Source organism: Macaca mulatta, chromosome 12 (assembly GCF_049350105.2).
Source record: "Macaca mulatta isolate MMU2019108-1 chromosome 12, T2T-MMU8v2.0, whole genome shotgun sequence".
In the NCBI taxonomy this organism is placed as follows: Eukaryota; Metazoa; Chordata; class Mammalia; order Primates; family Cercopithecidae; genus Macaca; species Macaca mulatta.
The window spans coordinates 106,240,721-106,264,699 of record NC_133417.1 but is presented as its reverse complement, the minus strand read 5'-3'; the positions used below and the strand labels follow the sequence as shown (position 1 = coordinate 106,264,699).

Sequence of the window (23,979 nt, the reverse complement as noted above, 5' to 3'; positions counted from 1 at the left end):
GCACACATTAAACTGATGCTATAGAAATGTGACTACTGACATACAAAAATGTTTTTGATCTAGTGTTAAACAAACTAAAAGCAGGTTATAAAGTGGTGGCAGGCTGTGAGTGTCTTTCGGGCGATACATGGGCTAGAGGGAAGTGGGTCCTTGCCCTCTCCCTGTGTGCCTCATCGCCAGGCCTTGAAAACTTAAGGAAATCAAAGACTTTCTGCTCACAGCCAGGTGAAAAGATGACAAATCTGTCAAGATCAAGAAAAATAAGGATAATGTGAACTTTCAAGTTCGATGCAGCAGATACCGTCAGAGAAAGAGAAGGCAAAGAAACTGAAGCAGCCCTTGTCCCCTGCTTTAGCAGTAAAGGAGCTGAAATGAGCCAGACATGCTGATTTGAACTGTATTAAAATTTTTTTAATTAAAAATAAATAAATAATAGATGATGATTCCATCTGGGCTTACAAACATACTTCTGGGCTGGGTGCGGTGGCTCACGTCTGTAATCCTAGCACTTTTGGAGGCCGAGGCAGGAGGATCACTTGCGGTCAGGAGTTCAAGACCAGCCTGGTCAACATGGTGAAACCCCGTCTCTATTAAAAATACAAAAATTAGCAGAGCGTGGTGGTGCGCGCCTGTAGTCCCAGCTATTCAGGAAGCTGAGGCAGAAGAATTGCTTGAACCCAGGAGGTAGAGGTTGCAGTAAGCCGAGATGTGCCACTGCACTCCAGCCTGGGCAACAGAGCAAGACTTCACCTCAAAAAACAAACAAAAAAGATATACTTCTATATGACTGTGTGGGTATCAAATAAAAAAAGATCTGGAAGGTGGCCAGGTGTGGTGGCTCATGCCTGTAATCTCAGCACTTTGGGAGGCCGAGGTGCGTGGATCACTTGAGGCCAGGAGTTCCAGACCAGCCTGGCCAACATGATGAAAACCCTGTCTCTACTAAAAATACAAAAACTAGCCGGATGTGATGGCAGGCGCCTGTAATCCCAGCTACTCGGGAAGCTGAGGCAGGAGAATCACTGGAACTCAGGAGGTGGAGGTTGCAGTGAGCCAAGATCATGCCACTGCACTCCAGCCTGGGTAACAAGAGTGCAACTCTGTCTCAAAAAAAAAAAATTAAAAATAAAAATTTGTGGCCAGGCACAGTGGCTCACGCTTGTAATCCTAGCCCCTTGGGATGCCTTGGGATGCCGAGGCAGGCAGAACACCTGAGGTCAGGAGTTCAAGACTGGCCTGGTCAACATGGTGAAACCCAGTCTCTACTAAAATTACAAAAATTAGCCAGGGCGTGGTGGCACACGCCCGTAATCCCAGCTACTTGGGAGGGTGAGGCAGGAGAACTGCTTGAACCTGGGAGGCGGACATTGCAGTGAGCCAAGATTGTCCCGCTGCACTCCAGCCTGGGCAAACAGCAAGACTCCATCTCAAAAAAAATTAAAAAATAAAAAAAATAAAAATTTGTTATTTGTATGTATTTATGTATTTATTGGAGACAAGGTCTCCAATACTGTACTCCAAGGCTGCAGTACAGTAGTGCAATCACGGCTCACTGCAGCCTCAAACTCCTGGGCTCAAGCGATCCTCCTACCTTAGCCTCCCAAGCAGTTGGGACTACAAGCGCACACCACTGCACTCAGCTAATTTTTAATTTTTTTATAGAGTAAGTTCTCACTTTGTTGCCCAGGCTGAAAATTTCTTAATTTTGAAGAAAAGTATTCAAACTACAAACTAACTAACTACAAAGTATTTATAAATCGTGCCGGGCTGGCCGGGCGCGGTGGCTCAAGCCTGTAATCCCAGCACTTTGGGAGGCCGAGACGGGCGGATCACGAGGTCAGGAGATCAAGACCATCCTGGCTAACACGGTGAAACCCCATCTCTACTAAAAAATACAAAAAAAACTAGCTGGGCGAGGTGGCAGGCGCCTGCAGTCCCAGCTACTCGGGAGGCTGAGGCAGGAGAATGGCGTAAACCTGGGAGGCGGAGCTTGCAGTGAGCTGAGATCCGGCCACTGCACTCCAGCCTGGGCGACAGAGCCAGACTCCCTCTCAAAAAAAAAAAAAAAAAAAAATCGTGCCGGGTCTATACTGTAGTCCTACGGCAACCCCAAAGCAGGAGGGAAAATCTCTTTTCCTCCCAGAAGAGAAGGGCAGCAAACGTGGCACAGTGGTAATTCCTATCCTGTGGCACGAAAATAAGCAGGTGGTCCAGAACTGACCACCTCCTGGGGGCTCACCTTTCTTGTCTCAGTTTCTGGGAGAGGCACTGCAGGTACAGGGACGGTGAGCTGCAGGACCGCTCCAGCAGGGACACATCCGCAGTGCACAGGCTCCAGAAGAAGTCAGCTTCTCGGTGAACTGTGCTCAGCCCTCGCTGCTGAGCCTTGAATTCCACATTCTTCATTGCTGGCCCATCCACCTCCAAGAGGCTGCTGTCCTCCAGCTGGCCCTCTGACACTACATAGTTCTGAATAAAAAACACCTTTGGCTTCCCTGCTAGATAAGGGCATGAATCTCCCATGAACATCCTCCTGATGTGATGCAGGGGGAGTCCTGAGTGAGTCTGATCCACACCATACAAGCTCTGCGAGCCTCCTCGGCTCACCAGGACACATACAAAGCTATCGTAGTCTTGGTGCTCAGGCATACAGGCAAATTGGCCAAGAATCTGGGATATACCATTCACACTGAGATGCAAGAATTTCTGGACTTCATAGCCCAGGGAAGTGAAGGTGTCTTGAAGAAGCTCTGGGGAAAACACAAAACAAACATGTAAAACAACACTGGAGTGAGGAGAGCTCAAGAGGACTGGGTAGGAATCCTAGCCATGGTCTAATCTCCATTATGAAAAGCTTCTGCTTTTGTGTCATATTTTGACAGGCTCAAGTCCTGGGCAGTTGGAACAGGAACCATCTGAATCATGAAAGACGTGACTTTAGGTCCCTAAATATGGTCTATACCCTGCTATACCACTGTTCCTGCCTGATGCCAGCCACAGGCACAGACTGAGCCCACTCTAGTCCAATCAAACCAAGGGGAGGACAAAACCTTTCTTTCTTCAACGACCTTCTTACTGAAGTCCAGACCTCACAATCTTTCTCTCTTCTGAGTGGCTCACTCTGGGGGAAGCCCACCACCACATCATGAAAGTACTCAGGCAGTCCCTCAGAGAGACCCACATGAAGAACAGGCTTCCCGCCAACAGCTAGCACCAACTTCCCAGTCATGTGAGTGACCACCTTAGAAGTGGATCCTCCAATCCCAATCAAGCATTCAGATGACCCAGCTGACAACTGACCACAACTTCACTAGACTCTGGGCCAGAACAGCCCAGCTAAGCTGCTCCTACATTCCTCACCCACAGGTGAAGATATAATTAAATTAGTACTGTTGTTTTTGCCACTAAATTTTGGAGTGATTTGTATACATTTTTAGGTAAATAATTCACTAGGTAAGTCTTTTGACCTTTCCTATCAGTAAAAGGAAAAGGCTTCTTACTTTTCTCCTTTGCTTGGCCCACAACTAAGGATTAAACAATGAATCATTGGCTGGGCTCAGTGGCTCACACCTGTAATCCCAGCACTTTGGGAGGCTGAGGCGGGCAGATCACCTGAGGTCAGGAGTTCAAGCCCAGCCTGGCCAAAATGGCGAAACCCCGTCTCTACTAAAAATACAAAAATTAGTCAGGTGTAGTGGCACGCCCCTGTAGTCCTAGCTACTCAGGAGGCTGAGGCAGGAGAATCACTTGAACCCGGGAGGTGGAGGTTGCAGTGAGACAACATTGCAACACTACACTCCAGCCTGGGCAACAGAGTGAGACTCTGTCTCAAAAAAAAAAAGAAAATGAATTATTGTATCATGTAATAATGAAGAGATACAAAGGAAGTGCTGATATTTCTAAGTCTATAATCAATCAGCATCATTAACAAGGAAATAGGAGACATGATTCACAGGTTGCAAATAACCCATTAAACAGTGAGGGCAGCCAGGCCCAGTGGCTCACGCCTGTAATCCTAGCACTTTGGGAGGCCAAGGCGGGCAGATCACCTGAGGTCAGGAGCTCGAGACCAGTCTCGTCAACATGGTGAAACCCTGTCTCTACTAAAAATACAAAAATTAGTCAGGCGTGGGGTGCTCACCTGTAATCCCAGCTACTTGGGAGGCTGAGACAGGAGAATCGCTTGAACCCGGGAGGCAGAGGTTGCAGTGAGCGAACACTGCGCCACTGTACTCCACCCTGGGCGACAGAGCAGGACTCCGTCTCTAATAATAATAATAATAATAATAATGAGGGTAAATGCCTTCACAGGATCTCTGGGCAGCTGTTATCAGGACTGTAATTTTGTACAGCGTTTTTGAAGAGCAATTTGGGAGTATCATTAAATTTTAAATGTGTATGCGCTTTATAAAAAAAGGAAACTGTGTGGTAGAAGAGGCCTGGACGCACTGTCCCCTAGTCATCTCCTCTGAGGGTGCAGGCGAGTTTCAATACCCAGTACTGAATCCAGGCTGAACAAGGAGAGAACCTGGACTAGGACTCCAGTTCCATCACTGCTATTCTATTCCAAAGGACTTACACGTCTCTAATCATAGAGTATTTGTTCCCCCAGGGGGCAGAAGCAAACAGGGAAACACCAGACTCAAAGCTCTTTTGTTTACTTATCTCAAGATTGGTTCACTTCCCTCAAAACCTCTCTTCACTGATAAATGTCCTTCCTTATCAAAGTCCTTGAAAGAAAGCTTCACCTCGTTCTCCCTTCCCATGCTGATATGTGACGCTTGGACAGAACAAATGCTATACTGTGCCTTCCAGCTCTTTCCTTTATTTGTGCTCCCTGGAGGTTCTGGCTGGGGAAGCCCCTGTCACATGACCGTCAGCAGACAGTCGCGTGGTGCAGGGCAAAAGAGGAACCAGCCTTGCAATCACAAGATGTGGGTTTAAGTCCTAGTTCCTCCATCTCCTCTTACTAGGGTCTGAATCTTGCATGGTCTTGGAAGAGGACTGGGCTACAACAGCAGACAAGCTAGGAAGGGAATGGGAATCTGAGGTCTGGGGCAGAAAATCCTTACCTAAAAGAACAGAAGAAAAATAGCTAAAGCTGGAGGTGAAGCCAAAAACCATGCAGGTCCCAAATGCCAAAAAGAACAGCAGGTCTGAGCCTCAGACAAGACAGAGCATTGCTTAAATGTGTGGCAAGGCAGTCACTCCATAGGCCCAGCCTGAAGACATCACCACTGACATTTCCCATTAATGTCACAATTTTCCTCTATGAGATGGTGAGGTGGAGTGGGAAGGGTTGTTAGCTGGCACTTGCAACTTTATTGAGCCGCAAGAACATGCACACAGCCCAGTCTAATGTACAGGATCAAAAAGGTAATGACAGTGTGACTGAGTCAGTTTGAGTCAGCCCCAGTTTATTCATCTATAAAACAGGATTAAAATGAATGCTTGGCCAGGTGCAGTGGCTCACACGTATAATCCCAGCACTTTGGGAGGCCAAGGTGGGAGGACGGCTTGAGCTCAGGAGTTTGAGACCACCCTGGGAGTCACAGGGAAATCCCATCTCTACAAAAAATAAAAAATTAGCCAGGCATGGTAGTGCATGCCTGTAGTCATCACAGCTACTCAGGAGGCTGAGGCAGGAGGAACTCTTGAGCAGGAGGTTCTTCAAAAGGTGACTGTGAGGGCAGGGTACGATGGTTCATACCTGTAGTCCCAGCACTTTGGGAGGCAAGGCGGGTGGATCACTTGAGCTACAGAGTTCAAGACCAGCCTGGGCAACATGGCGAAACCCCATCTCTACCAAAAATACAAAAATTGGCCAGGCATGGTGGCACGCATCTGTGGTCCCAGCTACTTGGGAGGCTGAGGAGGATCACTTGAGCCCAGAAAGTGGAGGAGCCAAGATCGCCCCACTGCACTCCAGCCTGGGTGAAAGAGTGAGACTCTGTCTCAAAAAAAAGGTGAAAAAGGTGACCGTGAGGATCCAGTGAGATTTCTGTAAAGATGCTTTGCAAACTGTGTTTATTCAGATATAAGATATTGACTTTAAAGGAAACAAAGGAAGCCATTTCAAAGTACAAATCACCAATCTTATGGTGTTGCACATCTCTCATGGAATCTCTCTCTTAGGACCTGGAGGGAGGTCTCTATATTCTGAACTAAAATGGGCTCAGAGCGGACAAAGTCCAAGTCCTATGTAGGCAGAACAGTAACTGTTTTGTCCTTGCACATAAATAGAGGAAGAAAAACTTGGGGGCTGGGTTTGGAAAATAAAACTTCAACAAACTACAGAAGTCCCACTTCTCCTTCTAGAACCCACCCTGGAAAACCCACACCCAACCCAGTCTGATCTCCAAAAATTCCAACGGTTCTTTAGAACTTCTTGAAATGTTATGGGGGAGGTAGAGAGGGGAAGGGTGGGGGTTCTTCTGGCCTTGCAGTTAGTACAGGGCTGTTCATTCAAGGTCAGGGTCAGCACTACTCACAGGTTTGAGGACTTCACAGATAAACCAAAAAAACCAAAATACAGTAAAATGTCATGACTTCATTAATTTAGAATTTGTTTTGATCTAAATGAGGGTGCATTTATCTTGACAATTTCTATGAAAAGGGCTTCATTAAATAAATGTATAAAATAAACGAGAATGAGGGAATGCTTCACCGGTTAATTTACAATCACTTACTGTGTACCTTTAATAAGCCCAGTGTTAATTGCTATAGAGCACATGGGCAAAACATAAGATGGGCAAAACATTCTTAGTGAAAAAGGGAGTTCTGAGGTCAAATGTGTTTGGGAAATGTAAGGTGGACAAGGCTAAAATAGGTTTATTCGCAGGAAGAATTCTCAGAGCCTTTAATAGGTCAATATGCATTGCAAATATCTGAGGGGGAAGAGATTAGGCAGCACTTCTCAAATTTACTTGACCAGAAAACTCTTGTTTTACAAAGTTCCCCTTATCGCCTACAGAAATACTTGGACAAGAGAATACATATCAAATACATGATGTACTTAAATCAAAGAGCTTATAATCTTGTTGGGGAAGCAAAGCTTATAAATGCACATAAAACAAAGATTACGTGGTGGCTCATGACCATAATCCCGTGATTTGGGAGGCCAAGGCACGAAGATCACTTGAAGTCAGGAGTTCAAGACCGCCCTGGGCAATACAGCAAAAAACCCTGTCTCTACAAAAAACAAAAATAAGTTAGCCAGACATGTTAGCATGTGCCTGTAGTACTAGGGACTCAGGAGGCTGAAGTGGCAGGATTGCTCGAGCCCAGAAGTTTGAGACCAGTCTGGACAATATAGTGAAACCCTGTCTCTACAGAATATTTTAAAAATTAGATGGCTGTGGTGGTGCCTGTGTGTAGTTCCAGCTACTTGGGAGGGTGAGGTGAGAGGATCGCTTGAGCCTGCGAGGTTAAGGCCGCAGTGAGCTGTGATTGTTTCACTGTGCTCCATTCTGGGTGATAGAGCAAGACCCTGTCTCAAAAAAGAAAAGGAAAGTACAGAAAAATGTTCAAGCTTTTCAGAAAGAACAGGGTAGAAAAAAAAATACTTCCTCTTGGCCAGGTGCGATGGCTCATCCCTGTAATCCCAGCACTTTGGGAGGCCGAGGCGGGTGGATCACCTGAGGTCAGGAGTTCAAGACCAGCCTGTCCAACATGGTGAACCCTGTCTCTACAAAAATACAAAAGTTAGCCGGGCATGATGGCGGGTACCTGTAATCCCAACTACTCATGAGGCTGAGGTGGAGAATCGCTTGAACCCGGAAGACAGGTTACAATGAGCCAAGATAACGCCATTGCACTCCTGCAGCCTGGGCAACAGAGCGAGACTCTGTCTCAAAACAAAAACAAAAACAAAAAAAAACTTCCTCTTAAAATTTGCAAACATCGTCTTTTATTTTTATTCAGGGGACTTAAAAACAACCAGAGCTTCAGGCCAAGCCGTAAAGCCCATCTGTCAGAGATGTGAGACGTTTGCTTCTATATTCCCAACAGAATTAAAAAGTCCAGTGTTTAAAGATGACCCACCAGGGCCTAGCACAGATCCAGCTTTGCTATCACTGACACAGATGACACAACACCAAAGACTTATTTTTCAATTCTACCAAACTGAGATAATTAGCCCCCAAATCCCTAAGCATTTACTTCTGCCTCAAGAAGAGGTTACTGAACTCCATAAGGATTCTTCTCAAGAATGAACTACCAAAGAATAACCTTATTTCATGCACAACACAGCTCTGAGAACGGATTCCACCTCATTGCCTTAATATTTGCTTCACACAGGGCCAAGCATGGTGCTTTGCACATAGTAGGCCCTCAACAAACATTTACTGGACAAAGAAATAAAGCTATAAATACTTGGGAGACGTGCATGCTCTCTGGATAAAAGTCTGGTTTTTTGAGGACAGAAGTGAAGACAGGTAGAAGAGAGTCTGCTAAACTCTAAAGATAAAAAGGATTGGCTTTTATAAACACACTGACACTGGGAGAGCTTATTCCTTCATTCATTCACCCAACAAATATTTATTGAACACCTAGGTACCAGGGATTGTTCCAGGTACTGGAGACCCATAGTAAGAGGGATGGATAAACTCCCCCACCTTCATGGAAATTATATTGAGGCAAAGTAATTAAAAGCATAGGCTTTGGAGTCCAGCTTTTGATCCCAGCTCAATCAGTACTAGAGAAGGTAGGAGTGTAGTTCACTGCTTAGCTTCCTCACCTTGAAAAGAGAGAGAATAGGCCGGGAGCGGTGGCTCACGCCTGTAATCCCAGCACTTTGGGAAGCTGAGGTGGGCGGATCACGAGGTCAGGAGATCGAGACCAGCCTGGCCAACATGGTGAAACCTCGTCTCTACTAAAAATACGAAATTAGCCGGGCATGGTGGCATGAGCCTGTAATCCCAGCTACTCAGGAGGCTGAGGCAGGAGAATCGCTTGAATCTGGGAGGCGGCAGTTGCGGTGAGCTGAGATCGCGCCATTGCACTCCAGCCTGGGCAACATGAATGAAACTCCGTCTTAAAAATAAATTTAAAAAAAAGAAAAAAGAAAAATTAGCTGGGCGTGGTGGCACATGCCTGTAATACCAGCTACTCGGGAGGCTGAGGCAGGAGAATCGCTTGAACTTGGGAGGGAGAGGTTGCAGTGAGCCGAGACTGCACCACTGAACTCTAGTCTGACAACAGAGCAAGACTCCGTCTCAAAAAAAAAGAAAAGAAAAGAAGAGAACACAGAAAGAATATTCCTAGTAAATTAGTTCTAAGTAGAACAAAAAAAAATTTAATGGAGAGAACAGCACCTATATTATGGTATTTATGAGGATTAAGCACGAATCCATGTAAAACAATTAGCATAATACCTGGCACGTAGTAGATTTTTAATAAATTATGTACTCTGAGCACAGCTATGCCCAGGTTAGTCCTATCATGTTCCTGTTTGTTTCTTTCAGAGCCCTTATTTCAGCTGGCAATTACCTTACCCGCTTGTAGGACTCCTGCACTCCTCCCAAGTGTTCAATGTTAACCAGGTGGCAAAGTTAACTAGACAGAAGAAATCCACATAATTACTCTAGATGAAGCCCCCTAACTGCAGATTAGATGAAAAGAGATGAAGGGTGCTGCACTAATAACAACCATTTTCAACCAAGGCAGGATTCTGGGCCTAGAATCTTCAGTGACAAATCACCAGGAGGGGAGGAGGAAAATGAAGAGCTGGAGGCCTAGAGAGATGATGTGAGGAGAGGAGACTGTGCCTTTCCACTTCGTTATAATTAATGTTCTCCTGCTGCTCTGAGTCTGTGCATGTAAGTGGATTCGTGACCTCGCAGCTGATGAAAACCATAGCACAAGAAGAATAAAAGTGTGCTGCCTTGTTTCTTACCTGCTAATTAGCCACCTGAGCCCAGGGGGGTTTATAAGAGGCCTCAAGCCCAATTATTGATTTTGTTCCCAGAGGCAGGGAAGGCTTGAGTCAAATCACCCTGATTCTCAGGGGGAAAGGCAGCACTGAGCATCCAGGGTACCCTCTAATGGCCTAGGCCTACTCTTGTCCAGCAATATACCACCAAGATGTTGAACTTTAAAGGACTACGTCCGACCAGGAGGGACCTGCTGTCTAGAGTTGCCATTCTGATTCTTGGAGCTCATATACAGACACATCAGCAGCCATGGGGCAGGAAACAGATGTACTAATGCAGTCAACACCAATACCTACTCATACCTGCAGCCAAAAGCATGATGCCCCAGGCTCTGCCTCCAATTCTACAGTCCTCTTCCATCTTTCTCTCTTATCAGGTCTCTGCCCTCCTGTACTTTGTACTTAGATTCTCCTTTGCCAAGCCCATTCAGACTGTGACTGGTAGGAGTGTTGTGCTCAGCTTTCCACTTGAGTGTTTATCCAAGAAGTTGTCCCCTCTCAGGTTATGGCCTCCATTCCAGTGCACCACAGCCTACGGGGATGTATCCCACTCATGCATCCCCTTGGGCCTAGAGCAGGCCTCAGTGCCCTGGTCTCTCACTTGTCTGAGATCAGATTCTATGTACCAAGTGCAAAGAGCCATGGTGAGCTCTTGCTTAGGTGGTTTATGGCTAGAATTAAACAAGCAAATGAGGAAATAATGCAAGTTGGCATCTAGTACAGGCTCATACTGTGCCAGGCACTATTCTAAGCCCTTTCCAAGTATGAACTCATTCATTCTGCCCAACCTCCCTGTGAGGTAGGTCCATTATTAACCCACTTTACAAAAGAAAAACTGGGACTTAAGGAGGCCAAGAACTCAGCATTACAGGAAAAATAAAAATAAAATTTAAATTAAAAAAAAAATTAGAAGCCGGGCATGGTGGCACACGCCTGTAATCCCGGGAGGGATGTATTCAGGAGGCTGAGGCAGGAGAATTGCTTGAACCCAGGAGGAAGAGGTTGCAGTGAGCCAAGATCACATCACTGCACTTCAGTGTGGGCAAAAAGAGTGAGACCTCTCTCAAGAAAGAAAAAAATAAAAAATAAAAAAAAATAAAGAGGCCAGGGACATTGCCCAAGGTCACAAGCCAGAACATGGCATAGCCATGATTCAAACCCACACTGTCATATTCCATTTCTCAACTCTGATCATGCTCCTATAATGCAGAAAAATACGAATATACATTCAGCCCCTGCCCACAAGAGGCCCACAACCCAGCAACAGAAGCAAGCACAGACATTGAGTTTTAGCCAAAAAACTTGGTTTTTCAATTCACAGCAGGTCATGGCTTTTTTTTTTTTTATGATTCTCTTCGTACAACAGATACATGTACAACATCTGCTGATGAATGAAATAACACTGACCAAAAACAGAAGTACAGGACAATTACATAATCTCTTAAAACAGGAAGTGACTCATTAAGAAAATATTTTCTCATTCTTATATGGGTACTAATGGCTAAAAAGCAGAAGACACTTATCTTTCTCACATCTAACCAAAAATAGGACATGACCAAGCAGGATCACATCTGAAATCCTGGAAAATTTAGTCTTATATTTGACCTTCTCTTAACCTCTCTTCCTATAAAACTCCCCATGGTAACATTTTAAGTGAGCCTAAAAGATAGTTCTGACTCATTTTAAGAGAATGTTGAGAAGCTCTAAAACTGGAAATATAATGATCGATCCTCTTAAGGAAGAGCTAAATAATTAAACAGAAAGTCATTCCACTTATCTATGCTCTTCTCATTCTCTTTTGATGCAGCACCAGTGATTCAGTTTGAGTCAGACATCCAACAACAACTGAGCAAAAGCAATGGTGACTCACAGATAGAAGAGACTGAGGCCAACAACCAAAGCAAAGGATAGCAGAACTGACACATTGCTCAGAAAATATCCAAAGCTCTGTAAGTGAGCTCACATTTATCATGTCTTTAATGTTCCCAGGAAAGTTTTTGTCATCTATCTAGGTGAAATGATGGGGCATGTGATAGATAGTATGTGAAGCCAGAATGCCTTCCATTAATATTAATGTCCCTCTGGGTTCCAGGACTCCTCCCTGCTATAGCATCCAAATGAAAAGGCAAGACTGAAGCTCACCAACTACCGTAAATGATGTCTTTGTGTCAGAGACACTGTTACGTGTTCCCCAAATCCATTTCATTTTCCTCCTGACACGCAGCTAGACTAATTTCTCCATGTCTACTACAGTTAGATGGAGCCACATGACTGAGTTCTGACCAATCTAATGAGGTAAAAATGATGCATATTATCACTTTTAGGCCTGGTCCCTAAAATCTCTTATAAGATCTTCCACACATTCTCTCTTCCCTTATCTGCTAGCCAGATACAAAGGACTCTGCAGAAAACCAAAGACCTCAGAAGATGATGGAGCCACTGAATGGCCACATGAACAAAGACCCCCCCCGGCCCGATCCACACTAGCCTGTAACATGAATGAGAAACAAGTCTCTGTTATGTTGAACCACATATTCATTTTTTCTTTTTTTGAGACAGGGTCTTGCTCTATCACTCATGCTGGAGTGCTGTGGCACAATCCTGGCTCACTGCAGCCTTGACTTCCTTAGGTTCAAGTGATCCTCCTGCTTCAGCCTCCTGTGTAGCTGGGACTACAAGTGTGCACCACCATACCAGCTAACGTTTTTTTTTTTTTTTAAGACAGAATCTCACTCTGTCACCCACGATGGAGTGCAGTGGTGCAATCTCGGCTCACTGCAACCTCTGCTTCCCAGGTTCAAACAATTCTTCTGTCTCAGCCTCCCAAATAGCTGGGACTACAGGCGTGCGCCACCATGCTCAGCTAATTTTTGTATTTTTAGTAGAGACGGAGTTCCACCATTTTGGCCAGGCTGGTCTTGAACTCCTGACCTCATGATCCACCCACGTCCACCTCCCAAAGTGCTGGGATTACAAGTGTGAGCCACCGTGCCTGGTCCACACTAGCTAATTTTTTTTTTTTTTTTTTTTTTTTTTGGAGATGGAGTCTCGCTCTGTCACCCAGGCTGGAGTGCAGTGGCGCAGTCTGGGCTCACTGCAAGCTCCGCCTCCCGGGTTCACGCCATTCTCCCGCCTCAGCCTCCTGAGTAGCTGGGACTACAGGTGCCCGCCACCACACCCGGCTAATTTTTTGTATTTTTTTTTTAGTAGAGACAGGGTTTCACCGTGTTAGCCAGAATGGTCTCGATCTCCTGACCTTGTTCGGCCTCCCAAAGTGCTGGGATTACAGGCGTGAGCCACCGCGCCCGGCCACACTAGCTAATTTTTAACTGGGCTCAAGCAATCCTCCCATCTCAGCCTCACAAAATGCTGGAATTCCAGGCATGAGCAACCACACCCAGCCTGAAGCACAGATTATTGAACTGGTTTGTCATGGCAACTGGTGCTGATCACTCTAATGAATACAGCTTGCCTGTGCCATGATCTCAATCTGAGGGCACCGGTTAATCTGCAGCTTCCACACCTACCTGTCTCATTGCCAATGCAATCGATTATCAGGCAGATTCCTAGGGGCTTGCTCTTCATCTTGTATCTCTCTTCAGGTATGCTCTGGAAAGGAAGGCAAGAATTGCTAAAGACTCTGGATATTGCTCTCTTTCTATGAGGTTCCACTCATATACCATCTCTTCTTTTGGATTTCCTTTGACAGGTGAATCACTCAACAGACACAGCCTGAAGTTTCCCATTATGGCAAATGTTTCCCATTAATATCAAATTTTTCCTCTATTAGGGTAATGTGCTCAAGACAAATTATTTTATTTTTATTTAATTTTAATGAAAATCCCAGTCTCTTTATTGGCTTTGTGGAATAAAGATAATTTGAAAAACAGAGAAAACATGAGTCATTTGTCTCCACAGTAACCTGAAGTTATATAAGTGGTATCTTCCCAAGTACAAAGGGAGCCCTTCTATTGCTTCTGCTTACAAAGAAGTGTCAACCTAATAAAAAGCCAGAACAAGTCAAAGTTCAGGGAAGTATCACTGCTGACTTACATGTTCAGCAGTCACTGAGTCGAGACAAGGGGTGCTACTTTGGAACTTCCCTGCATTCCAAAGTTCACTAATGCAATCCTCCCTTTAACAACTTTCTCTTTGTTATTCAGAGTTCCCTTGTATGGAAGTTCACAGAACACCACTCTCAGCCTCCCACTGTCTCAAAGAATTCTTAATGGACAGATATTTTTAAAGAAGTCAGGGTTCTCCACAGCTATGTACATATAATACCAAATCAGACCATTTATTCTGTACCTGAGGCAAAAAAGCTTCTGATTCCTGAATGGATGTCTTCACTGGTTCTTCTGGGGGATGAGAGAGAGAGATCATTTACAAAGCTGAAGGAGAGCTAAATCCACCCCCACACTGGCTTAGTTTCTTTGTATCACAACTGTTCTCCCTTCCTATTTTCTTCAATTATCTCTTCTTTCCCCAGCTATACTTGGCCCTGAGGTTCCAACCTCACATTGAAGAAAGTGACATAAGAAAACACAAGTCCCAGTGCTACCAGGGGCTATCTGGAAAAGTTGCTTAAACAGCAAGTGAAGAAGGCTCTCCCCTACCTCACTCTAGGTGAGGAACAGGTGGCTGGTGAGTTTTTAACTTGATAGGAGAATCTAATAACCTCACCACCCAACAATACTGATAGCTTTCCTATATGTGCTCAAACTGTTGACAATACCTAAAGGGAACAGCCTTAGAGAGTGCAGAGCAGGGAAAGCTTATATGTGTTTGCTAGCTATAAAACAGATGGCACTGTTTTCATAGTCCAGTGATACTGGGAGATCATAAAATAAAATGTCAATGGCAAGACAGTGACAACGGGGGCAGTGAGCCTGGCAAATGCAGATGAGCCTAAAGCTAATTTGCTAGAAAAAAATGACTTGATTAGGTCAGGGAGGTGAATGAACGACCAGTTTTGAGCCAAAATGGTGCCACTGCACTCCAACCTGGGCAACAGAGCGAGACTCTGTCTCAAAAAATAATAATAATAAATTTTAAAAAAAGATACACAGGATATATTAAGTGAAAAATGGATTATTAAATAATATGTATAATATTGATTCTGTGTACTTAAAAATATCTATTTGTGTACATATACTTACACATGTATTAATATATGCTTAAATATAAAAGAATCTAGAGGTATAAAAATCAAACATTAATAGCAGCTATCTCTGATACTTGAAAGAGGAAATTTCACTTTATATTTTTTGTATTTTAGCAATTATATATTAACAGAACAAACAAAGAAAACCCACAAAATAATCTATGTGATATACCTATCTCAGTTTAAGGCATTTAGCAAGAACTTACTAAATTGAAGTTATCACCATCCTCATCAAATTCAATGATGGCTGAATAGTTGAAATTTATTTGGAAGTCCAAATTAATATAAATATTTGGCTTGATTATTATTATTTATTTGGATGGAATCTCGCTCTGTCATCCAGGCTGGAGTGCAATGGCACGATCTCGGCTCACTGCAATCTCTGCCTCCCGGGTTGAAGCGATTCTCCTGCCTCAGCCTCCTGAGTAGCTGGGATTACAGGTGCGTGCCACCACACCTGGTTAATTTTTATATTTTCAGTAGAGACGGGGTTTCACCACGTTGGTCAGGCTGGTCTCGAACTCCTGACCTCGTGATCCACCCACCTTGGCCTCCCAAAGTGTTGGGATTACAGGTGTTAGCCACCATGCCTGGCTGACCATTTTAAACCTCTATTAAATTAAGTCCAAGTTATTAGAAAGCTTTTGGGGGGGGACAGAGTCTTGCTCTGTCACCCAGGCTAGAGTGCAGTGGCAAGATCTTGGCTCACTGCAACCTGCACCTCCCAGGTTCAATCAATTCTCCTGCCTCAGCCTCCCGAGTATCTGGGACTACAGGCGTGCACCACCACGCCCAGATAATTTTTGTATTTTTAGTAGAGACGGGGTTTCACCATGTTGCCCAGGTTGGTCTCGAACTGCTGACCTCAGGTGATCCACCCACCTCGACCTCTCAAAGTGTTGGGACTACAGGCATAAGCTACCATGTCCAGCCCAGAAACCTTTTTCTTTATTAGCAAATAAACCAAGTCCAAGCAAGAACAAGTAAGCAGCTCTCCTAATAGGATCACAGGGATATTGGGATTAATTCCTATGCAAATCTACTAGGTCTCCTATTTTCCCTTTAAACAGCCTTCGGAATACTAATTCTCATCACCTCACCAGTGTTTTAAGAAACATGCTGTTATTTCAGGAATTAATTAGCTTCTCAGTAGTTTTTGCTGAAAAGCACAGTATCAGGTAGAGAATGACAGGCATGAGCTACACCATCTGACTAATCCAGGCCAAAATAAGTTTTCAGGTACACACAGCACAAAGACTGAGTCATAACGTATCCGTAAGGGGACTGCCACACAAAGAGGGCTTCTATTAGGCCACTGCCCTACTCAAAACATTCATGATGTCCCACCATACAGAGAACAGATTCCAAGCCCCTTGGATAAGACTGAAGCCCTCCATCGCAGCCCATCAATCCCTGCTTCCTGGAGTTCGGAACCACAACCATGTGCTTCATCAGTGTAAGAGTCAGCTCTCACTTCAAGGAGGACTCAAGCAAAAGAAGTAAACTTTTGCTGGGTACAGTGGCTCACGCCTGTAATCCCAGCACTTTGGGAGGCCAAGGCAGGTGGATTACTTGAGGTCAGCAGTTTGAGACCAGCCTGACCAACATGGTGAAATGTTGTCTCTGCTAAAAATACAAAAATTAGGCTGGGTGCCGTGGCTCATCCCTGTAATCCCAGCACTTTGGGAGGCCAAGGCGGGTGTATCACCTGAAGTCAGAAGTTTGAGACCAGCCTGGGCAACAGAGTGAAACCCTATCTCTACTAAAAACACAAAAATAATCTGGGTGTGGTGGCGCAAGCCTGTAATCCCAGCTACTCGGAGGCTGAGGCATAAGAATCACCTGAACCCAGGAGGCAGAGGCTGCAGTGAGCCGAGATCGTACCACTGCACGCCAGCCTGAGTGACAGAGCGAGACTGTGTCTCAAAAAAAAAAAAAAAAAAAGGCCGGGCGCGGTGGCTCAAGCCTGTAATCCCAGCACTTTGGGAGGCCGAGACGGGCAGATCACGAGGTCAGGAGATCGAGACCATCCTGGTGAACACAGTGAAACCCCGTCTCTACTAAAAAATACAAAAAAATAGCCGGGCGAGGTGGCGGGCGCCTGTAGTCCCAGCTACTCGGGAGGCTGAGGCAGGAGAATGGCGCAAACCCGGGAGGCAGAGCTTGCAGTGAGCTGAGATCCAGCCACTGCACTCCAGCCTGGGCGACGGAGCCAGACTCCGTCTCAAAAAAAAAAAAAAAAAAAAAAAATTAGCTGGGTGTGGTGGTGCATGCGTTTAATCCCAGCTACTCAGGAGGCTGAGGCATGAGAATTACTTGAACTCAGGAGGTGGAGGCTGCAGTGAGCCGAGAGTGCACCACTGCACTCCAGCCTGGGTGACAGAGTAAGACTCCATCTCCAAACAAAAAAAAAGAAGTAATCTTTTAAAAAATGATCTATGGGATCAAGTGCTAATGTTTTAAGAGAGAAAACAGATCATGCGGGTTGAAATTGACCTGTCTTTAAATTGCACGTTTTCTTTCTTTGTTAGGAAAGGGGGGATATCATCTGTAGAATATCCAGATTTATTAAATGGGCTATAAGACAAGAACTTATTTACCTTTCCTCTTCCTGCTGCTAGATATTTGGTTTAACATGGTTCATTATCATGGTTGGATGAATGTTTAACATGGCCTGGTTAGAGCTCCATTCCATTTCAGTTATAAACGTCACATCTCTTAAAATATAGCCAAGATGACGAAGCTGATGGAGTATGATGGTGTTCAAACTTAGATAAGCTAATTCAATAGACAACTAGAAATGCCAATGAGTCCATCGTAAGAGCTTAACCGGTTTTTATTTTGAGAGCTTACTTAGATTATGTAGATAAAGGAAATTGCCAACTCTAAAAATGCAACAGTTGTACTAAAATTATCAAGCATTTATAAAGAATGAATATTAAAAAAAGGTGGTCTTACGTTGAGTGCCAAGTTGCTCCTTAAGTCTTTGTTCTTTACTTCTCCCATTGTGGAGCTTCAAATACAAAGAATAAGGTCACATTTCCTGTTTGTTATTTCAGAGGTACATTATACATTACACCTCTTTAAATGTCTCAATAGGATTCTTAACCCAGGAAAAAAATAAAAATATCATCTCCACAGTTAAATTATCTAAAGAATAGCAAGAGCTGTTAACTCCATAAATCCCATATCATATTACCAAAGAACAGGGAAATTCTGCTTTTAGAAAATGAAAATAGGCCACGAGTGGTGGCTGACACCTATAATCCCAACACCTTGGGATGCCAAGGTGGTTGGATCATCTGAGGTCAGGAGTTCCAGACCAGACCAGCCTGGCCAACATGGTAAAACCCCACCTCTACTAAAAATACAAAAATTTGCTGGGCATGGTGTGGGTGCCCCTGTAATCCCAGCTTCTCAGGAGGCTGAGGCAGGAGAATCGCTTAAACCAGGGAGGCAGAGGTTGCAGTGAGCTGAGATGGCGCCATTGCACTCCAACCTGGGCGAAGAGAGTGAAAAGTGAAACTCTGTCACAAACATAAAAAAAAATAATAAAATAAAAATACGCTAAGCTAGCATAGTAGAATGTTTCAAAACAGCCCAATAAAAGCTGATGTTACAGTATAGTATAGTTGCTAGCATAGCTCCAGGTTAGGATAAGCTGTTAGAACATGAGATTGACATTCCACCTGTTCCTTCAACATGGGGCAAAGTACAGCATGGTTAAGAGTCGGATTTCTAGCCCAGACAGACCTGGCTAGGAATCCTGATTCTGCCACTTATTAGCTATGTAATCTTGAGCAAGTTATTTAACTTCTGTATGTGTGTCTGTTCATATGCTAAATGAGGATAATAATAATAGATACCTTACAGATTTCGTATGAAGATTAATGCATACAAAGCGCTCAGCACAGTGCCAAACACACGGAAGTACACCATAAATGTCCAGTTATTGCTTTTCTATCATTGCCTAGCTACACATAAGCAACATATGGTCCTGATTCTTGATAATCAAATATTCTTCATAAACCACTTCTGAGGGCTAGAGTAAGAGTAATCAGAGAATGAAAGATTAAACCAACCCTTTCTCTTCTCAGACGATAGGTCCTATGTAAGATACACATACCACATGCTGTCAACCCATCTGAGACACTCAGCTTTCAAATGACAGTTCTTCTCTGAAGCTAACCTAGCCAAAAGAGAGAAGTACACTATCTGTTAAGCTGTGTCAGTAGCTAAGTCTGTGTTTCTAAATTAAAAACATGTAAGTTGCCGGCCGGGGGCAGTGGCTCACGCCTGTAATCTCAGCACTTTGGGAGGCCGCGGCTGTCGGATCACGAGGTCAGGAGATCGAGACCATCCTGATTAACATGGGGAAACCTCGTCTCTACCAAAAATACAAAAAATTAGCCGGGTGTGGTAGCCGGCGCCTGTAGTCCCAGCTACTCGGGAGGTTGAAGCAGGAGAATGGCGTGAGCCCAGGAGGCGGAGCTTGCAGTGAGCCGAGATCACACCACTGCACTCCAGCCTGGGCAACAGAGCGAGACTCCGTCTCAAAAAAAAAAAAAAGTAAGTTGCCTTTTTTACTAATAATTAGTAACTTAGCCAGAGGCTGATCATATCAGATAGAAACTGGCCCCGTGCATAGATGTGTATTCACTTATACAATTAGAGAGAGGTAACATCAAAGATGGATTTTAAAAGCATTGTATTGTAGCCATATAATTTTTAAATTCTTTTTTTTTTTTTTTTTTTTTTAAGACAGTCTCACCCGGTCGCCCAGGCTGGAGTGCAGTGGCGCCTGCAACCTCTGCCACCCAGGTTCAAGTGATTCTCCTGCCTCAGCCTCCAGAGTAGCTTGGATTACCAGCGCCTGCCACTGCGCCCGGTTAATTTTTGTAGTTTTAGTAGACACAAGGTTTCACCACCTTGGCCAGGCTAGTCTTGAACTCCTGACCTCATGATCCACCCGCCTTAGCCTCCCAAAGTGCTGGGATTACAGGCGTGAGCCACCGCGCCTGGCCATAATTTCTTAATTCTATAATATCTTGTGGTATCCTGTGGCATTTAATCACACAGTAATTTCTGAAGCACTTCTGCAGACTCATATGAGTTAACTTCCAGGTATTCAGCTCCTAAACCTCTTAAGGAAGTCACTGCATTCATATGCCATAGTGCCTGCTTACTAAATTAATGAATGAATAATCAGGGTCACTTTTTTTTTAGATGGAGTTTCACTCTTGTTGCCCAGACTGGAGTGCAATGACACAATCTCGGCTCACCGCAACCTCTGCCTCTCGGGTTCAAGTGATTCTCCTGCCTCAGCCTCCCAAGTAGCTGGGATTATAGGCATGCACCACCACACACAGATAATTTTGTATTTTTAGTAGAGACAGGGTTTCTCCATGTTGGTCTCGAACTCCCAACCTCAGGTGATCCGCCTGCCTTGGCCTCCCAATGTGCTGGGATTACAGGTGTGAGCCACCGTGCCCAGCCTTAGGGTGACATATTAAATATAGAAAATTTAAGGAGAAACTAATATGCAAAGCATATGGGCTCACAACAGGCTACATAGCAATGAATATGCCTCATTTACAAAATAGAAACACAATAGTAAAAATATGACAGGTTTTCAACTGAGAATGACAATATAATTTATATTAGACAGACAATAGCAGAGAAAGCTCAGAAACCTGGATCTGAATCCTAAATCTGCTTTTTCTCATTATTTGGTATTACAGAGACTCAGAAAGACAAAAGAAAGCACATTTCATTCTTTTAAAAAATGTACGCTAGGCCAAGCGCAGTGGCTCACGCCTGTAATCCCAGCACTTTGGGAGGCTGAGGTGGGCAGATCACCTGAGGTTGGGAGTTCAAGACCAGCCTGACCAACATGGTGAAACCCTGTCTCTACTAAAAATACAAAGTTACCCAGGCATGGTGGCACATGCCTGTAATCCCAGCTACTTGGGAGGCTGAGGTCAGAGAATCGCTTGAACCCAGGAGGCAGAGGTTGCAGTGAGCCGAGATCATGCCATTGCACTCCAGCCTGGGCAACAAGAATGAAACTCCGTCTCAAAATAAACAAAAAGTACGCTATATCTAAGCTATGGCATGACAAGTATACAGTTTATTATATACATCACAGTGCAGTGGAAGGAGTATGGGCTGGGCCCAGCTCTGCTAGTAGTTAGAGGTACAAAATCGCTTAATGTTCTTTAGGGCTAAGTTTCCTTATTTTGTTCATTAAGGGGATTGGATAATATAATCCGTAAATTCATTTTAGCTCTGAAATTGTACTGCTCAGTAGTGTATCTTACAGACATATTCGCCATGAAACCATTTATATTACAAGAGTGGTTAATGTTTTCATTACATCCTTTTACAAAAGCATTTACATATATATATATATACACACATACATTTTTTTTTTCTTTTCTTTTCTTTTTAGAGACAAGGTCTCACTCTGTCACTGAGGCTGGAGTGCAGTGGCACACTCACAGCTCACTACAGCCTCAACCTCCCAGGTTCAAGCAATTTCTCCCGCCTCAGCCTCCCAAGTAGCTGAGACTAGAGGCACACCATCATGCCCAGCTAATTTTTGTATTTTTGGAAGAAATGGGGTTTTGACATATTACCCAGGTTTGTCTCGAACTCCTAGGCTCAAGCAATCCGCCTGCCTCAGCCTCCCAGAGTGCTGGGATTACAGGCATGAGCCACCACACCCAGACAAAAGCATTTTTTTTCCTTCTTTTTTTTTTTAGGGGCTTTCTGGCAAAAACTGAAAAGCGTGCTAGACAAATTCTAAAAGAGCTGTTAACACTGCCAAAAGCATTTCTAATTTAACGAGGAAACTGTACCTGGGTCTAAGTCCTCACTACAAACTCCACATACCTTTATATGAACATGAGGATAAGATTACACCAAGATTTAACTTCTCAAGATAAAAGATTAACTGAAGAACAATTCTGATACCTTGTACTAAGTACTACGAACACAACAACCATAAGTGACTATGTGATACTTATGCTCGTGAATACCCTCAAAAATCTTTTGTTTCATCACTCAATAACAAAATAACTTTTGCTGAAATCATTAAAATTAGCTCAGTAAAAAAGCAAATACACAAAGAAGTACAAGGATATTTATTTTATAGCATTATTAGTAGTAACAAAAGATTGGAAAGCATCTAAACATACAGCAACAAGAAAGGGCTAAACACATTATAACACATTTAGAAAATGAAACTATTTAATCGTTCAAAATAATGATTAAGTAGAGGCAGTTCCATGTTAATCATATGGAACAATTTCCAAGAATTTACAAGTCAGGAAAATGGACATAGGGTGCTATCATCTGCAAAAGAGAAAAAAGCAAAAATGAAATATATGTGTAGACTATCTCTCGATAGTTACAGAATGAACTAGTTCACAACAGCTGTCTTTAGGAAAAATAATTGGAGGTCAGTATTATAGGGGTAGGAAGAAATTTTTTTTTTTTTGAGGCAGAGTTTTACTTTTGTCACCCAGGCTGGAGTGCAATGGTGCGATCTGGCTACTGCAACCTCTGCCTCCTGGGTTCAAGCGATTCTCCTGCCTCAGCCTCCCAAGTAGCTGGGATTACAGGCGCCCACCACCACACCTGACTAATTTTTGTATTTTTAGTAGAGATGGAGTTTCACCATGTTGGCCAGGCCAGTCTCGAACTCCTGACTTCAGGTGATCTTTCCGGCTCAGCCTCCCAAAGTGCTGGGATTACACGCGTGAGCCACCGCACCCGGGCAAAAATATACTTTTAAAACTTCTTGTAGTACATTTAAAATTTTTTTCCATAGGTATGGTGCATCTATTTCTATTTTTATTTTTTTTTATTTTATTTATTTATTTTTTTTTTTTTTGAGACTGAGTCTGGCTCTGTCGCCCAGGCTGGAGTGCAGTGGCCGGATCTCAGCTCACTGCAAGCTCCGCCTCCCGGGTTTACGCCATTCTCCTGCCTCAGCCTCCGGAGTAGCTGGGACCACAGGCGCCCGCCACCTCGCCCGGCTAGTTTTTTTTTGTAATTTTTAGTAGAGACGGGGTTTCACCGTGTTAGCCAGGATGGTCTCGATCTCCTGACCTTGTGATCCGCCCGTCTCAGCCTCCCAAAGTGCTGGGATTACAGGCTTGAGCCACCGTGCCCGGCTCTATTTCTATTTTTAAAGTTACATTTTCTAAGTTACAATTTCAGGTGAATAAATGAACAGTAAAAAAAAAAAAAAAAAAAAAAAAAAAGTCCAATTGTCCAACTGTATATATATATATATACAGATACAAATGCAAACCCACAAAAAAGAGTCTAGAAGGAAATATACTAAAATATTAACAGTGGTTGTCTTTGAATAGTGGAATATAGGTGATTTATTTTCTTTTATCTTTATATTCTCCACATATCTCAATGAACATGTATTAGCTTTGAAATTATAAGAAGTTACACGTTTTTAAAACAAATACACATTTCTATCACAATTTTCTCAGATATTAAATAAAGTACATGCTGTGAGAATATGTATATTTTTATTAGAACTCTGAAACGGTTTCATGCTGGGATTCCATATGTTTGCTCCAGACTCACCCTGAAGTTATTTGAAGGGTCCTTGAGACTCTTTTGGATTGCTGCTTGGAGAACATTCTTATAACCTGCCCCTGCTCCTTGAGCTATAAAAGCAGAAGAGAGGTACTGAGTTAAAACTTATAAATTATTATCAAATAAATCTTCAACAGTGGTTCAGTCCAAGGTCAACCATCAGCTTTCAAAATACCCTAAACTTTCCAGCCACCTTACTGAATTCAAAATTTCAGATGACTCTTCGACCAAACATCATTAAGAATGGAGTATAGGGCGCCCT

The 23,979-nt window shown here is 43.8% G+C and overlaps 1 protein-coding gene, 1 non-coding gene and 1 pseudogene across 16 annotated transcripts in view; 1 reads left to right on the top strand and 2 right to left on the bottom strand.

Moving 5' to 3' along the window:
- The window catches only part of CFLAR (CASP8 and FADD like apoptosis regulator), a 50,072-nt gene that overhangs the window by 3,514 nt on the left and 22,579 nt on the right, over positions 1–23,979 (bottom strand). For 8 of the 15 annotated variants that reach the window (XM_015110712.3, XM_015110713.3, XM_077957359.1 and 5 more), the window contains 5 exons: positions 23,706–23,788; positions 18,054–18,108; positions 14,240–14,289; positions 13,459–13,540; positions 2,240–2,750 (listed from right to left, as the gene is read on the bottom strand). In XM_015110712.3, coding sequence (XP_014966198.1) covers positions 2,240–2,750; positions 13,459–13,540; positions 14,240–14,289; positions 18,054–18,108; positions 23,706–23,788 — 781 coding nt within the window. Of the gene's footprint in view, positions 1–467; positions 588–2,239; positions 2,751–13,458; positions 13,541–14,239; positions 14,290–18,053; positions 18,109–22,225; positions 22,452–23,705; positions 23,789–23,979 lie in introns of those variants that run through there. The other 7 variants (XM_015110718.3, XM_077957364.1, XM_077957362.1 and 4 more) reach the window with 2 other exon arrangements.
- Positions 188–461, top strand: LOC106992694 (large ribosomal subunit protein eL38 pseudogene; annotated as a pseudogene).
- LOC114671592 (U7 small nuclear RNA) lies at positions 21,858–21,920 on the bottom strand. The gene has a single exon (XR_003721627.2). It is a non-coding gene; the product is annotated as a U7 small nuclear RNA (small nuclear RNA).